General features: G+C 47.9%; 1 protein-coding gene across 1 annotated transcript; it reads right to left on the bottom strand.

Moving 5' to 3' along the window:
• Positions 1-689: 689 nt before the first annotated feature.
• GTF2A1L (general transcription factor IIA subunit 1 like) lies at positions 690-15,839 on the bottom strand. Its single transcript, XM_033145069.1, has 9 exons — positions 15,713-15,839; positions 11,069-11,170; positions 9,263-9,386; positions 7,586-7,647; positions 6,702-6,798; positions 4,377-4,936; positions 2,925-3,212; positions 2,153-2,242; positions 690-958 (listed from the first exon to the last, which is right to left on the bottom strand). Exons 1-9 carry the CDS (start codon positions 15,731-15,733, stop codon positions 851-853), a joined length of 1,452 nt encoding a protein of 483 aa, XP_033000960.1. The 5' UTR covers positions 15,734-15,839; the 3' UTR covers positions 690-850.
• Between the last annotated feature and the right edge of the window lie 1,568 nt (positions 15,840-17,407).

Genomic DNA, 17,407 nt, shown 5'->3' with positions numbered 1-17,407 from the left:
TGAGCGCCGCAACCCCAGAGTTGTTTGCTACTGGACTTAACTGTCAGGGGTCCTTTACCTTTTTTTAAACAATGTTTGGTTGGCTATTTTGGAAGTGTTTTTTTAAAAATCACTGTGTCTTGCTCCCTCGTGTGCAACCTCTGCTAAGAAGGGTTTGCATTTGACTTTTGCATGCATGGTCAGCCCCCAACCATGCCATAAACTGGCAAACAGGTTATGAGTGCAGCAGAGCTGGAGAACTCATCATCATCCTCATCAGAATCAGGGATGAGGAACCTGAGGTCTTTCAGATGTTACTGGACTACAACACCCATCATCCTGGACCACTGGCTATGGTGGCTGGCACTGACAGCAGCTGGGGCCCAATAGGGAGGGCCACAGTTTCCGCATTTCTGCTTGGGGAAGGGCATACTGGGTAAATGTAGCACTGCGCAACTGAAGGTGTGTACAGAGTCAAACAAATCTGAAATCCCCAAGGGTGCAAGTTCCCCTACGGAATCACTGCAGACCACTTCATTGACTGCTGGGAGAACTCAAGACCCCTAAGTTACAGTGCCTTCTGTAACTCAAGCTGGCTTGGAGATTTGGTTAGCATCAAAGAACAGGGATGCCACAAATAGATGCACTAAGCGAGCTGCATAACCCACATTTGTGTGTGTGCACAAAAGGCAAAGCTGGCCAATGCACAATCACTGTCAACATAGGATTTATTCATTTTTTACATGTGTTTTTCATGTGAAGTCTCTTTTCACATTGCTGTATTTCACATTTTGGAAGGCAAGCATTTCAGTATATTCTTACTGAACGTTGCACACAAAAAACAAAAACGCTCTGGATATTTTTGTACATTTCACCATTCTGCATCTCCAATGGCTTTGGAAAAAACGTAGTCCTTTCCCCCAAAGCACATCACACCGTCTTTCAAGTAGAACTTCCATCTGTTCTTACTCCGCTGAACCTGGTTAAAAAAAAAAAAAGCAGGATACTGGGGCCTTAAAATCCCACTAAAATAACAGTTGCTTTCCTTGGTAAGCAATGGAGAAGCGCTCAGAAATATCTACACTGCACACTTAAAAGTAGCTTACATGTGGAACAAGCAACCTTGCAAGGCAGGGAGCTGTTCAGGATTCCAGACAGCCACACCTTTTCCCAGGGAAACTCCATTCCTTCCCACCCACTAGGCAACTCCCATCCATAGCTGTCAAGTTTCGGATTTGAAAATAAGGGATCAGCAGTCTCACCTATCCCGGGGACAGTCACATATCAGTGGTGGGCGGAGCCAGAAGCAAAAGTGGGCAGAGCAGCAATGTAAACTCCAAGCGGCCTCGGGCTCGGAGCGGAGCAAAGAGGAGGGCAGCCAGCAAAGAGGAGGGCAGCCATGTGCTCCGCGCGATGGAGCCCCATCGTCTTCTTGTCTGATCCCATCAAAACAGGACAGGAAGCAGCAGCTGCTCAAAGGCAGCCAGGCTCCACCTGCCAGCTAACCCTATTGGCCGGCTGAGGGGCTCGGCGGCAACGGATAGGGGCTGATGCAGGGGGAGGAATACACCCCCCTGGAAGCACGGGAAACATCTCCCACTTGCTTTGAGGGCTGAGGCTTTTCTCTCCAAGTAGGCGAGGTCTTCCCACCCAGTCCCTGGCCAGCAGGGGAGGAGCTGCTTCCATTAAAAACGGGAAATTTAAGGGAAATAAAAAATAAGGGAGAGCAGCGGGAAACTGCTTGAAATAAGGGAGAATCCCGGGGGAAACGGGATACTTGACAGCACTGCTCCCATATGCAACTCACATCAGCTCCAGCCAACATGGCCAATGGAAAGGACTGATGGGATTTGCCGTCCATACCACCCTCAAAAAGCAGGAAAACTGTCTTAATATATTCCTAGGTCCACTTCCCACATTTTTTTTTGTTTCAGTGCACATCTAAGTTGTTTTACTTAAGACACAAAATGTAAATGCAATCATACAGGAACTTTCATCAGGGAAACATGACTGGTGCGGCTGCCTGTGGAAAAACTCACTGCATGGCAAACCCAGGTCTGTGTTAGGTGTGAAAGAGGTTGGCAGGCAGCTACATTTTCCCCAAACATTTAACAGGGGTGGGAGGACTTAAATTGTAAAGGCCCATTTAACTAGCAAGCATTCTTCACTGTACCTTGTCATACTGGCACACAATTATGTTATCGGTGTCAAATACATCTGGTGTCTCCTGCTCACTGACATCATCCCCAGAATTTAAAGGATCCTAAAAAAGGAAAAGTTTTTTTTCCCCTGATTGGAATTGAACTATGTTTCTTAAATAACAACAACAAGAACTGGTCAACTCTGTTATGCTAGCAGCCTTCCAAGAACACAAAGGGTTGATATAGTGGCCACTCTGGGATGTGCAAGTATATCCTGGAATTTTGAGGAAGTGTTATGAGGAACCACCAAAAAATACTGCCATAGGACGTGTTTGTTGTAACACAGAGGATGTCTCCATCTCAGTTTCTGCATGTGCAAAACAGGCGGGGCAATCTACAGGGCAGAGCATGCGTTTTCATGCAGGAAAAGAATGAAAGGGGGAGAGACGTTTTTCATCAGTGCCATCGCCCCAACAGGTGCATCACAATTAATCGTGTCTGCAGTGCAGATCATGTAACCGGGTGGCATGCGGGTGAGTTTCAAAGACTCAAAGTGTCCAAATCTGGATTGGGATCAAAGTTCACAAGTAACAAAACAAGAATAAAGATGTAATATCTTCCCCATTTTGGTACTCGAAACTGCTCTCTGATTCCTGCCGTTTGCAGTATCTGTTTCATAAAATTAATGCACTGCTTGACTATAAAAAGGAAAAGAAAACTGAAAGCAGTTTACATCGTGTGTAGTTTCAGCCTCACCCACAGATGTGAAAAGGAAGTCATTTTCAAGTGGATCAAAAGCTTTACCTCCTCAATTATGTCAACCGGGGGTTCATCGACATCACTACTGCTGCTAAGAGATTGATTTTCTGAGGTACTGTTTTCACCTTCCTCTTCCTCTTCCTCATCCAGGACCTTCAGATCTTCAGCATCAATGATGCCCACAAGTTCCTCATCTTCCCCATCTCTTGGGCTTTCTATTTCTGCTTTGGGAGAAACATCACCTGTTCCATCCAGCTGAATTATCTCTTCAATATTATTGGCAATATCCTTCTGGGTCTGCAGTTCAGCTTCCATCTGCACGCTAGTCTCTAGCTGGAAGGAAGATTTGGACTACACTGAAGACATGGGAGCATTTCCTCACAAACAGATGCCCACCGCACTGCTTCTGAAGCCTTGCCCTTCTGTCTATGGGAGAGGCTCACAAGATCAATTCAGACCTAAGCGTGCTCACAGAAAAGATCCGTGTCAACTTCCCAGGGTCAAACCTAGGAGCGGGGCTTAGGAGGAAACTAAGATCCTCCTCCCAGCTTTCAATCACTGAAAATTTACAAAGATAAATAAAAATGAAATGAAACTATTCCACAAGCATGCACTCATTTTTAAAAAGCCTTCAGAAAGTAGTCAATAATAATAATAATAATAATAATAATAATAATAGAATAGAATAATTTATAGAATAGAATAATAATTTGTTGGCCAAGTACATTTTTCAATATACTTGGAATTTGCTTTGGCTACATTACAATGGAGTTGGCCGGAGGAGGGAGCGGTCTTCCCAGACACTCACAGCAGCAGCAACAGCAGCAGTGTTCCGGAGGCTTCTCTGGAGCCTCTTAAGCTGTGGTGGTTGAGTGTAGGCCTGCCTCCTAGGGCCGATGGAGTTGGCCGGAGGAGGGAGCGGTCTTCCCAGACGCTCACAGCGGCAGCAACAGCAACAGTGTTCTGGAGGCTTCTATTATTATTATTATTATTATTATTATTATTATTATTAATCAGCAATGGAAATAATTCAGGGTAGTGCTAAGCAGATCACTCCATCAGCAAAAGCATTTCTGCTTATGTGATGGAACAATCTCCCTTCTCAGCCCCACCCCTGCTGTTCCAGAGGTTCTCCTGACCCCCACATAGCCAATTGAGGGGCAAGGGAGGAGTGGGGAATACTCACAGCACTTGTTTAGTCTTTGTTCAGCTTCCACTGGTTGGAACATCTAGTTTAATCCCCCTTATGGGTGCACGCCAGCTCCTTTAAGTACCTCGTTCTCAATTTTAAATGGGAAGAGTATGGTAAATACCCAAGAGCAAGCTTATTTCACAATTCTGCACACATCCTACGTTCTGCTACATTTTAAAAAATCACATTTGCAAGCAGTTTTGAATGGAAGAAAGATGGAAAGAAATCCTTCAAGAGAAAGTAGGGAACCTGTGGCCCACCAAATGTTGTTGGACTCTGTCCCTGCTTTAAAATGAAAGAATTACCTCTTCAGAAAAGGAGAGGTTGGCTTCTGCAGACAGGAGAGTGCTGTCGTCCAACTCGTTGCCCATAATTATCAGCTCAATTATATCGTCGGGATCCAGCGGCTGCTCAAGATTGACTGGCAATTCTGACCCATTGGGAGAGCTTCCTGCCGTCGCTTCTGTGGCCACTGTAGGGCAGTGTGCCTCAGATAATTTCAAGTCAAGAACAGCTGCATTTGGAAGAGTCTCCAGGGATCTGGTTGGTTGCTCTCTTACCAGAGCTCCCACTGCAGCTTTCCCATGACTCCCAATAGCCTCCTGCATGACAACAGCAGCAGCAGGCAAGGTCTTCTCTTCCATTGCCACTTGCTGAGATACAGCAGGATTAGGGGCCTGCAGGTTTTCAGTGGGTGCCTGATGAGAAGAGGTGTTCACCGGCATGGCACCAGCGGTGACAGGCTGAGCTCCTGAGGGCTGCCGCCCAAGCTGTTGGAATATTTGCTGAACAGGATTCTGGAGGACAGTTGCACCTCCTGGGGCCTGAGTGACCACCACCGGCATGTTGACTTTATACAGCTGCCCTAAGAAAGAGAAACTAAACATTGTGAGTAGGCCTGTCTCCCTCAATGGCCAATCAGAACTGCTTGGGAAGAGAGCCAGAGGTGGGCCAAATTCCTTGGTTAGCCAGCTCTACTGCCATTCAGCTTTTTCCCTCCTACAAAGTTTCATCCATCAACAGTCAGCTCAACCTTGCAGTTAACAGAGGGTTAAACACACGTACATGGTCCACCTGGGGGGCCCCCAGTTCTTTTTTATTTTCTTCAATTAACTAAAAGAAGAACAACCAAACCCTTACATTTATATCCTGCCTTTCTTCCATCATGGAACATACATGCAGTTCCCAGATAGTACCCCATCCAGGCACTAACCAACCAGACCTGCTTAGCTTCAAGCAGACAATGGCTTCATGTGCCTTCAAGCCATAATCTGGGATTGATCTAGGATAGCCAGGTACATGAGAGATGTCACATGGAGGGTGGAGGGCAAACTAATGCCATTGTACTGGAAGAAGCAAAGATCACCAGTGTCGAAGGAATGATTCTTCAACATCAACTTCATTGAACTGGTCATGTTTTGCAGATACCTGATTATCATCTTCCAGAGCAACTAGTCTATTCCGAACATAGAAATGGAAAATGTAATACTGGTGGTCAACAAATGAGGTTTAAAGACTCTCTCAATGCAAATCTTTAAAAATGTAGTATAAACACTGACAACTGGGAAACACTGGCCTACGAGCGCTCCAATTGGAGAACAGCCTTTACCAAATGTGTCATGGGCTTTGAAGATGATCAAACTCAGGATGAAAGGGAGAAACATGCTAAAAGGAAGGCACACTTGGCAAACTCTCATTGTGATCAACTCCCACCCAGAAACCTATGCTCCCACTGTGGAAGGATGTGTGGATCCAGAATTGGCCACAGTCACTTATGGACTCACTGTTAAGACCGTGTTTATGGAAGACAATCTTACTCAACTATGAGTGATCACCAAAGAAGAGAAAGGGGGGTGGAGCAAGCTTGTTTCCTCCTGCTCCAGAAGGAAGGACCTGAACCAATGGATTCAAGTTACAAGAAAGGAGATTCCGACAAAACACCAGGAAGAACTTTCTGACAGTAAGAGCTGTTCGACAGTGGAACAGACTCCCTTGGAAGGTGGAGGACTCTCCTTCCTTTGAAGTTCTTAAACAGAAGTTGGATGGCCATGTGTCATGGATGATTTAGTTACAGGTGGGTAGCCGTGTTGGTCTGCCATAGTCGAAACAAAATAGAAAATTCTTTCCAGTAGCACCTTAGAGACCAACTGAGTTTGTTCTTGGTATGAGCTTTCGAGTGCATGCACACTTCTTCAGATACACAGAAGAAGAAGTGTATCTGAAGAAGTGTGCATGTACACGAAAGCTCATACCAAGAACAAACTCAGTTGGTCTCTAAGGTGCTACTGGAAAGAATTTTCTATGGATGATTTAGTTGAGATTCGTGCCTTCCAACTCTACAATTCTATGATCTACGATTCCATGATTCTATGATCAGCTTTCATTGTGCAAACCTGAATTTCTTGGGATGCAACTAAATCCCACCCAAAAACAGCAGCAGCCTGGAAGCACCATGCAGCAGTTCTTTTGTTCTTTTTTTATTAAACTAGTTTGTGGTGCAGTCTTCACCCTTAAAGCTTATCAACGGCCACCTTCGACACTGCAAAATCCTTGCAGTCTTTCTCGCACACTTCTTCAAACCTGTGCCGACCGTGTCAACCACATTCCAAGCCTGCACCTGCTCTGCTTACCAGAAGCCGTCTGCAGAGTCACGCCAGCGGGTATTTGGATGGGATAGGCGAGGCCTGAAGGCAGGGTGAAGATTGTACCAGAAGACCTGGAGGTGCCCTGAAGTGAAAGGAAGCCCATCAGGAAAATTCAGTTAGATTTTGTAGTGTGCAGCCCATGTTCTGTTCCCTGCCTCCCCGCAATGGATCACTTGAACATAACTGAGGGTCTTGATGTACCACTCAGGGATTTTCCTGCCTGCAATTGCAATTTGCCTGCCTGCAGTTGCAATTTGCAATTGCAAAGTTCTCCACAATACTGTAGCAACTGGCTGTTTAGTGCCTCCCATGCTGTCCCCCAGGATCCTACGGGACAGTTTTTCCAAGGGACTGCAGGGGGGGGCAAAATTGGTGAAAATCACTGCCTGCTGTCTTCCTCTAGCACCGGCAGGAGTCTGTGATGTGCAAGCCTGGGCCCAATCCATCGTACCGACAAGTCTAGCAAAAGCATTGATTCAATACATAAATGGCAAGTTGCTTTCAAATGCTTTTAGGAGACAAGCTATTAAATTAATACAATAAATGAAATAAGGGAAACCAATCTCAAATGTACCAAGAGAAGGCTGCATCTACAATTGGGTTTAGGATGGCAGACAAAAGTAGCATAATGCCCCCCCCCCACCATCCCAAATCGATACTAAACTCTTTAAAAATGGACTGGGCATCTCTATAATTACCGGTGCTTGCAATATGAATGCTGATTGCTTGATTACAATTGGCATTTTGCAAGGCTATTTATCATCACCAAAGATTGTTGAACTGGGAAATGTTGATAGTGATACAGAATTTAAGGTTTTTGCCTTTGAGGGGGATAAGAAAAATCATAAGGCAATGCTAAGTCTACATACAAGTTCGGCCGCCGCCGCTGCTGTTGTAGCAAACTGCTGAATTCCTCTGCCGGCAGCAGCACCTAAAGGAATATTGTTTAAATAACAAATGTCACAAGGGCTTCGTGTAAAGTTTTGAATTCTCCTGCATGCTGATTCCTCCCACTGTATATGCATCACCATTAAGCCCTGACAAAAATCAGCAGAGGCAAGAGGCTGGCGTCGGGGGGCGTTCCCAGACAACCGCTTTATTAAGCATCCATCACAATTTGTTTGCAGGGAGATTAGGCAATGCTGGCTATTTAATGAGCATTCCTTCTGATTTGTCTGCAGGGAGGTGATATGATGTTGCACCAAAAGCAGATCATCACCCCGCACTTTCCAACACACTCCCCCCTCACTTCCCTTCTCGCAAAAAGCCCAACCTTTTGGAGAAGTGAGCTTGTTGCGCAAGGCCTCCCAATCCACTACATTTGCCCAACTGGAAAATTGGCTGGTACGTGATTGAATCCCACCCGAAAATAGCAACCGTCCTGAAGCACCCCTGGTGTTACAATAAAGGCCACAAGTCTTCTCTTTGTTTAATCCGTCATCAAGCCAGCACCACACTTTGACTTGGGACTGCAATTCATTCAGAGCGCTCCTACGCCTCTCAAATTGTACGTAAATCCCACTCTCTTCAAAGGGGCTTACTTCCAGGGGGAAAGGTAAAGGATCCGTGGATGGCTAAGTCCAGTCAAAGGTGACTATGGGGTGCGGGGCTCATCTCACTTTCAGGCCGAGGAAGTCAGCGTCTGTTCACAGACAGCTTTCTGGGTCATGTGGCCAGCAGGACTAAACCACTTCTGGCGCAACAGGACACCGTGACGGAAACCAGGGCGCATGGAAACACTGTTTACCTTCCAACTGCAGCAGTACCTATTTATCTACTTGCACTGGTGTGGTTTCAAACTGCTAGGGTGGCAGGGATTCGAACCGCTGACTTTCCGATCGGCAAGCCCAAGAGGCTCAGGGTTCTGATTCAGTGGTATAGGACTGTGGCCTGTGCCTCGCAAGGTATTATTGCCTCACAGGTAAAGGTAAAGGGACCCCTGACCATTAGGTCCAGTCGCGGACGACTCTAGGGTTGCGGCGCTCATCTCGCTTTACTGGCAGAGGGAGCCAGCATACAGCTTCCGGGTCATGTGGCCAGCATGACTAAGCCGCTTCTGGCGAACCAGAGCAGCGCATGGAAACGCCGTTTACCTTCCTGCTGGAGCGGTACCTATTTATCTACTTGCACTTTGACGTGCTTTCAAACTGCTAGGTTGGCAGGAGCAGGGACCAAACAATGCAAGCTCACCCCGTCGCGGGGATTCGAACCGCCAACCTTCTGATCTGCAAGCCCTAGGCTCTGTGGTCTCACCCACAGCGCCACCCATGTATCCGTTAGTAAAAGTGGAAACTGCAGCTCCTATCATACGTGACCAACAGCCATGCTGGAGCCGATGAGAGTTGGAATCAAGCCAAATATGGAAGGCACCATGTTGGCTCTGCCTGGTCTAACCCAGCCTTGTCTACTGAGGGGCAGCCATCACATACAACCATCACATACAAGGATTGAACAAGGGGTTTTCTGCAGGCCAGATATACGTTTCCCCAGTGAGCTACCCACACCCACCACTGTGCAGTATCTGCAGAAAGAGACCATTCATTAACCTGTTGTCGTCTGCAGGGCTTGGTGGAAGTTGGGAGGCAGGTGCAAGGTGAACTGGGGAGGAAGGTGGCTGTGGCGGAAGAAGCTTTCCGTCGCTTTAGACTGCATCACTTTCGTTTCCCAGCGCTGCAAGAAAAGGAGGTTGGGGGGGAACCACACACAATAAAGGTGAAAAGATCTCATTTAAGCCAGCTGATTTTTCCACTCTCCGTCAGGATCTAACATAACCCGTTGGCTTTATATATTGTTGAGTTTGGCCTCCTCTATCACTGCGGGTGGGCCTATCCCTATGGCCATGCTGAAATAATTACCTGGTGCGCGATAAAGGACCCATTAATTGTTCATTGATGAATAATTGCAGGGTGAAACCCAGGAACAGTCCTCTGAAGCACAGAGCAGAGTTTTCCCTGGAAGTCATCTGAATAACTGGGGTACAGCCTTAAGACTTTGTAAAGGTGAAGGTAAAGGGACCCCTGACCGTCAGGTCCAGTCGTGTCCGACTCTGGGGTTGCGGCGCTCATCTCGCTCTATAGGCCGAGGGAGCCGGCGTTTGTCCGCAGACAGCTTCCGGGTCATGTGGCCAGCATGACAAAGCCGCTTCTGGCGAACCAGAGCAGCACACGGAAACGCCGTTTACCTTCCCGCTGGAGTGGTCCCTATTTATCTACTTGCACTTTGATGTGCTTTCGAACTGCTAGTTGGGCAGGAGCTGGGACCAAGCAACAGGAGCTCACCCCGTGGCAGGGATTCGAACCACCGACCTTCTGATCAGCAAGTCCTAGACTCTGTGGTTTAACCCACAGCGCCACCTGGGTCCCTTAAGACTTTGTATTAGCTGCTTTTAGGGGATCTGGTGCAGGATCGGTGATCAAGCTACCTGCTTCGGGGAGCATTTCTGCTTCCACTATGCTCTGCTGGTATATTTGTGGGGGGGAAACCAATATTATAGAAATACAGAGAGATTCCTGTGTGCATGCTCGCTCTCAAATCTGTAGGAAACAACTAAACATCTTTGCACTACCCCCTGGACTCTATTCAAGAAAGTGGGGGGGGCATCTAATATTATAATAACCATCCTCAGTGCTATTTTTCTAGAAAAAGAAGTGCCGGAGCTCAACATGACCCCACCTCCCTTGTTCTCTTAGGAAAGGCAATGGTGCCCACTTGAGAGGTGCTGAAACTGAGTTCTGGCAAGTTTTGGCTGGGGGGGGGGGGAGTCCTGACCATCCCCGTTTGGATGTATGCAAGAACCAGAAGCATGATCTTTGTGAGGAAATTGCAAGACAGAGCACAAGAACATAAACTCAGCTCAGAGTGTACTTCAGAACCCAATAACCGGAATTTTGATTTTTAGGGGAAGTTCCACATCCCATCATTAACTAAAAAATGAAGATACTGTAGATATGACTCCCTTTCGCCCCTGTGACACAGATAGATGCTTTCAACTCTAAATATGAACTAAACTAGTAATCATTGGCAAGCGGTGGTAGAATAGTAATGAGGAGCTGAAGGGTTTGGGGGATCTCAACAGCTTTCTCACTAATTCTGCCTTATCCGCTTATCTGGTGAATTTCTCTTTTATTTATTTGGCACTATTGACATATAGCGGTCCAGAAGATCTTTTTATTGTCTCTGCTGTGAAATAAGTGGCGGGGCTTTGTCCCTGCCCCACCCTCCACTGCACCACTGATGTCAAAGGAAAGTGTTTGGGCATTTCTGCAGAAAACAGGAATACAAGCGACTCAGACCAGACTAGGAATGGGAGAAAGAGAGGGAAGGAAACTGCAAATGAGAGCCATTCGACTAACCCGCTTCAGCTCTTTCAGGACCTGCTCATCGACCCCTTCTTCCGCAAAGACATCCTGGACAACTTCAATCACATCGTCGATAACCGATTTGTAGAATTTAGGCTGAATCAGAGGGGGGGGGAGAGAATTAAAAGGAGGCTCCCTGTCTCTGTGTACTGCAGTTCCTTGAGAGAAGCTAGGAAGAAGCTGCCTTGCACCACGTTGGACCACTGACATATATCTAGCTCAATTATGTCTACACTGACCGGCAGCAGCAGCTCTCGGGGATTTCAGATGGGGTGCTCCCAAACCTGCCTGGAGATGCTGGGGAATGAAACTGAGCCCCGCTGCATGCGAACCAGGTGTTCCGCCACTGAGCTTCACCCCTTCTGCAGTACTAAAGAAGTTGTCTTGGGTCCAGAACGGATGAATATCCCATTTTCCCTTTTAAAATATTCACAGGTGTGGCCATCGTGGCTGCAAAACAGGGTTTAAACATGGGTGGGCAATGGCTTGTGAAATCTCAGGAGTCCTAGGTATATCTCAATAAGACCAGCAGCACTCAGGGTGCTAAAGGGGGGGGAGTGGTGTTGCACTTGGGTCCTGCTTGCCAATTCCCCCCCGCCCCGGGAATCTGGCTGGACACTGTGATCCAGCAAGCTCTTCCTGTGTTCTTAAAGGAGCCCTCTGCACTTCCATGCATGCGTGGCCCACTTTCCAGATAACCTCAATTCAATTTCTGCCCTGTCCATTCCAAAGCTGTTGGGGCAGGTAAACACAGTTCTTTCCTTTGGCCATGCAAAATGCCCAGTTACGTTAAAGTCACCCCACACCTGGGGTATGGGGTGCATTGGGTGTGAGGGGAGTGGGACTACCTCTGGTGGGGGGGGGTACATCATGCTCCTTCTGGGGTAGTTTGTCCACCTTTGGTCCCCACCCTGCACTCAGCTCTCACCTGCGGCTCCTAGATTAGAAGCTGTCAGCATGCGACAGCAGCCTTATCTCAGGAACGGCTTTGACTGGCCGGCTAAACCAGGTGAGGGTAGCCGATGGGAAGTTTTCAATGTTTAATGTTTGATTGCGTTTTTGTATATGCTAGAAGCTGCCCAGCGTGGCTGGGGCAACCCCTCACTTCGCCACTGCGGACGGGGCTCGTCAGCCTGGCAAGGTAGCCCATCTAGGACAGGCATGTCCAACAGGTAGATCATGATCTACTGGTAGATCATGATCTACTGGTAGATCACTGGACATCTGTGGTAGATCACCGGTAGATCAGTGGCTCCCCCCAAAGAAGCTAAAAAAAAAAAACTTTGGCTCTCCTAAAGCCCTAAAGAAACTCAACATCTTTGCCCTCCACCCCTAAAATGACCTGAAGCAACAAAAACAGGGCTTTCCTTCCTAACAAAAGCTCAGTGTTACGTGAACCCCCCAAAACTGGGCTTTGCTTTCCTTCCTAAAAAAATAAAAAAAAAGCTCAATAACTTTGACCTGATCTAGGAGAAGGAAAACTCTGGTCCTAAACTTCCACTGCCTTGCGGCTATACCCATTCATGAGAAAGGCTTTGGGAGTAAACCTCAAGGAACAATCCGTACCCTCCGCCTTGCATGACATCTTAGGGAGAAGAAGAGGCTGAGCAGTAAACCCTTCACAAATCTGGAGTCCCTAAGGTGGTTGGGTAGCAGTGCTGTCAAGTATCCCGTTTCCCCCGGGATTCTCCCTTATTTCAAGCAGTTTCCCGCTGCTCCCCCTTATTTTTTATTTCCCTTAAATTTCCCGTTTTTAATGGAAGCAGCTCCTCCCCTGCTGGCCAGGGACTGGGTGGGAAGACCTCACCTACTTGGAGAGAAAAGCTTCAGCCCTCAAAGCAAGTGGGGGCCATTTCCCGTGTTTACAGGGGGGTGTATTCTTCCCCCTGCATCAGCCCCTATCCGTTGCCACTGAGCCCCTCAGCCGGCCAATAGGGTTAGCTGGCGGGCAGAGCCTGGCTGCCTTTGAGCAGCTGCTGCTTCCTGTCCTGTTTTGATGGGATCAGACAAGAAGACGATGGGGCTCTATCGCGCAGAGCACGTGGCTGCCCTCCTCTTTGCTGGCTGCCCTCCTCTTTGCCCGAGCCCGCTTGGAGTTTACATTGCTGCTCCACCCACTTTTGCTTCTGGCTCTGCCCACCACTGATATGTGACAGTCCCCGGGATAGGTGAGACTGCTGATCCCTTATTTTCAAATCCAAAACTTGACAGCTATGTTGGGTAGTGCTTTGTACTCGGTCCCTCTGGCAACTCCTGCAGCCAAGCTGGTGCAAAACGTCTTGCTCTGGCCACGTCAGCGAGGCCAAGAGGAGGGTCTTGTTGTCTGGGAAGCCCAGGACTTCCATACACACACCGCCCAGGCTTGCACCCCAGGGAGGTCACTTTGGTGCTGCTAACTGAGCAGTTAGACTTCACCCCCAGAGGCGCACTCCATTGTCTCGCAAGCCATACCAATGCCATAACCCCACACCTGTTCAGCACAGAAGCAAAACAACCCAGGGGGGGAGTGAAGGGGACATAGGTTCCTCTCCAGGCACCCATGCATTCACAATAAGTCATGGTGTGGCTTGGTGTGACGTGCAAAGCAGGCTATTAATTTCACATTTTGCCACATTTCCCAGCAAATAAATGTCTTTGCAGCATTAAGCTTGTTTTCCTCACTTTTTGTTTAAAAAAAGAAGTGTTTTAAATGTAAAGCTTCAGAACCTTCCCCAGAATACATGCAAACTTGTGTTGCCGTCATTTTTTTTAAAAAAAAAAATCAAGACTTTCAAACTAGGTCAGATTTACCCCGAAAATACATTACATTAATTTCAGCACAGGCTTAGTTTAGTGCTGTTAGGCACACGCCCACAAAACATTTATTCTAATCACAGCGGCTTTACGAGCAATCTCCAGATCTTGAGTTTTAAGATAAGCACATTAACAATTTTGGTAGCGTCAACAAATTTAAAAACCAGCACAAAATTAACACCAAAAATAAATAAATGTCTGAAGCGTGACAGCCCCTTGGATTAAATGTTCCATGTGCGTTTTGTTTAAACAACAGGTTTGTAAGTTTGCTCTTCTAAAATATCCATGCTCTGGAGTAGCTCAGGACATCATGGCAGTCATGAATGGAGGCTGAACTGCTCAACAGACAGTGGAGTGCGCTACCTCCCTTCTTAGTGGTTTCGAATCCTGCACTGCGGGGGTTGGACTCGATGACCCTTGAGGTCCCTAGAACTGCCTGCTAGATTAGGCCAGTGGCCCATCAATCTAGCATCCTGTTCTCACAGTGACCAGTCAGGTGATTCTGGGAAACCTGCCAGCAGGAGCCGAGCACAAGAGCGTTCTCCCCTCCTGCAGTTTCCAGCAACTAAGTAGAATGATAGAATTGTAGAGTTGGGAGGGACCCCCAGGGGTCATCTAGCCCAGCCCCCTGCAATGCAGGGATTCTGCTCACAGCCAACCCTGAGTGGGCTCGGACCGCCAACCACTGACCCATTGCACAAAACATTACTGCCTCCGCAGAGCACAGCCCTCTGATAGCCCTCTCCTCCATGAATTTGCCCAATCCTCTTTCAAGCTGGCAGCCATCACTGCCTCTTGTGGAAGTGAGTTCCAAAGTTTAACTATGCCGTGTAAAGTTGGGGGGGGGGCTTTTCCTTTTATCCGTCCTGAATCTTCCAACGTTCAGCTTCATTTGATGCCCGTGAGTTTTAGTGTTATGAGGGGGGGGGCAACCTCTTCTCTTGTCCACTTTCTTTATGCCGCGCATTAATTTTACTAACTTCTATCATGTCGCCTCTTGCTCTCGTTTTTCTCTAACCTAAAACGTTCCAGGGCTTTGGGAGGAGAGGTAGCTGCAGGCTACCTCCATTAGCAACATTCGGGGCGGGGGGGGGGGAGGGAGATTAGCCCCAGGGTGTAAAATATAGACCAAAAGAATAACCCTGCTGGGTTGACTGAAACTTCCAACCAATCCAGCATTCCTGTTTCCCAAAATGCTTTCTGGAAAACAACAGCCCTGCCCCTGGCTGCCTTCCTCCCCACTCCCCACTACCGGTGCACATGGAGGTTTAAAGGCAGACTGCCTCTAAACATGGAGGCTTCATTGCAGTAGCCTGGCTTCAAGTGACTAGTTCTTCTCCTAGCCATCCCATTAAAAGCGATGTAAATCAAGGCTGCGGCGGTCTTCACCCGCAACTGCATACAACAACTAACCGTGCCCTATACTAACATAACACGACAGAAAGGTGATATATATACCAGCTCTCTAGCACGGGGTTCTTGGGTACCAATCTCTTGGGGTTCGGTTCAGTTAAATGCCAAGAGGGCTGGGGGAGTGCGTCTTTAAAAGAAAAATTCTTCTTTTTTTCTGCTCGAGCGGTTCTTTTAAGTACCACCCAGAGCCTCTTAATGGGTCTGCTCAAGGGAAGGAATTTGGGGAGCAGGTCCTGGACCCCCCTCTGCAAAAGGACACACACACACACCCCAAAGATGGCCAGGCGCATTAGCATCCTAAGAGAGAAGAGGGGATGTTTGTAAGCCTGCTAAGCCCAGGGTCTAAATATGCCTGGGCGCTTCCCTGAGCCAGGCTAAGCTTCTCCCCACCCCACCCCCTATCCCGCCCCCCACCCAGCTTTTCGCCCTCACCACGGGGTTGCCATGAGCCATCTCTCCTCGCCCTCTCGCAGCTCGGCGGCCACCGCCTAACGCCCGTCCGCGCGCGCCCCCTGGCGGTTCCCGAGCCAACTGCCGAGCAGCCGGCCCCTTTCGCCTCTCCGCTGGACGCCGGCGCTCTGGGAGTGAGGTGTCAATCAGAGAGGAGGTTTCGCTGGAGATGGATGGTCGGTGGGATGGGAGAGGGCTGAACCTACAAGCTTTTATTTTTATAGATAGCTTGTAGCTTGTATTTTATATTAAAATATTTGTTGAGTTTTGCATGCGCATGACCACCACAAACGTGTGTTCGTGGCATTTTTTGAAATGGGGGTGGGGGGGTGGGAGGGGGCAGGGTTCTTAAAAGGGGGAATTAAAGGGAAATAACCAAATCTCAGGGTCGTGGGTTCGAGTCCCATGTTGAACAAAAGATTCCTGCAGGGGGTTGGACTAGATGGCCCAGTGGGTCACTTCCAGCTCTAACAATTCCATCATTCTGTGACAGCCAATAATAATAATAATAATAATAATTCTTTATACCCCACCCATCTGGCTGGGTTTCCCCAGCCTCTCTGGGCACCTCCCAACAGAATAATAATAATAATAATAATAATAATAATAATAATAATAATAAAGCGATAAATGATTAAATATTAAGAACTTCCCTAGTAAGCCACTAACCATACCACCAGGCACCAACCAGGCAATGACTCCTGAAGAGACCACATTTGGTCATTGTCTGGGGACTCCAATTGGGGGACAAAAAATCTAGGAGGCTCTCCATTGGTAGCATGGTGGCAAAGAAGGAGCCCAGCTGCCAAGGCAGAATTGTTATTATTATTTATTAAATTTGTATACTTCCCTATCGGGGCGGTTCACAGGATAAGATCACAATATACAAACACAAAACATACAATCAAAATAAAACAAAAGCAACCCAACAATCCTCCCCACCCCCCAACACTTTTTAAAGAGGGCATTGGATGTCGATCAACCAAAGGCCTGGTGAAAGAGGACCGTTTTCACCTGTCGCCTAAAGGAAGGTGCCAGGTCAGCCTCCCTAGGGAGAGCATTCCACAAATGGGGAGCCATTGCAGAAAAGGCCTGCTCTCCTGTTTCTATCCTCCGGACCTCTCTTGGAGGAGGTACACGAAGAAGGGCCTCAGGAGATGACCTCAGGGTCTGGGTAGGTGCATATGGAAAGAGGCGGTCCTTGAAGATGAGGAGGAAATAATAAGTCAAAGAGGGCAGGAATGAGGCCCCATTGAGACAGGGAACAGGCTGGATGGTCTTCAGGCTGTTCCCTTAAGACCCATAGGGTGTGGCAGGAGAGGAAATCTGAAGCAACTGTGGGAGGAACTGACCATCCCTGGGACTTACTCCTGAGGAGACCAGACTGGAAATGGGATGCTGGCGCACTGGGAAGAAAGAGCTGTGCTGAAGCACCCCCCAAGGAAGGAGAAGTTTGTTGAAGGACCTGGTATTGGGATGAATCTGGGCCTGAGGTGAAAGTGGATATTGTGAGGCAGCTGTTCTGGAATAACACCTGATGACGTACAGATCAGTTGTGAGCTGGTATCTTTGTCAACCCCTCTGCCACGTGGCCTGTAGAAGGCATGGAACATGCCTCCTTGGACATCCCTTGCCCAGGAATGCAACACACAGCACTAATGCAGACAAATGTTAGAG

Source organism: Lacerta agilis, chromosome 3, assembly GCF_009819535.1.
Source record: "Lacerta agilis isolate rLacAgi1 chromosome 3, rLacAgi1.pri, whole genome shotgun sequence".
In the NCBI taxonomy this organism is placed as follows: Eukaryota; Metazoa; Chordata; class Lepidosauria; order Squamata; family Lacertidae; genus Lacerta; species Lacerta agilis.
This window is presented reverse-complemented; position numbering and strand designations above follow the sequence as displayed.

What these genes read in the sequence shown, in the direction of transcription:
- GTF2A1L (XM_033145069.1), bottom strand. Translation starts at nt 15,733, where the DNA reads ATGGCTCATGGCAACCCCGTG. An exon ending in GACTCTGCAGACGGCTTCTG is followed by an intron (nt 4,937 to 6,701) that starts GTAAGCAGAGCA and finishes TCTCTTTCTTAG; the next exon opens with GGCAGCTGTATAAAGTCAAC. An exon ending in ACCTCTCCTTTTCTGAAGAG is followed by an intron (nt 3,213 to 4,376) that starts GTAATTCTTTCA and finishes TCTTCCTTCCAG; the next exon opens with CTAGAGACTAGCGTGCAGAT.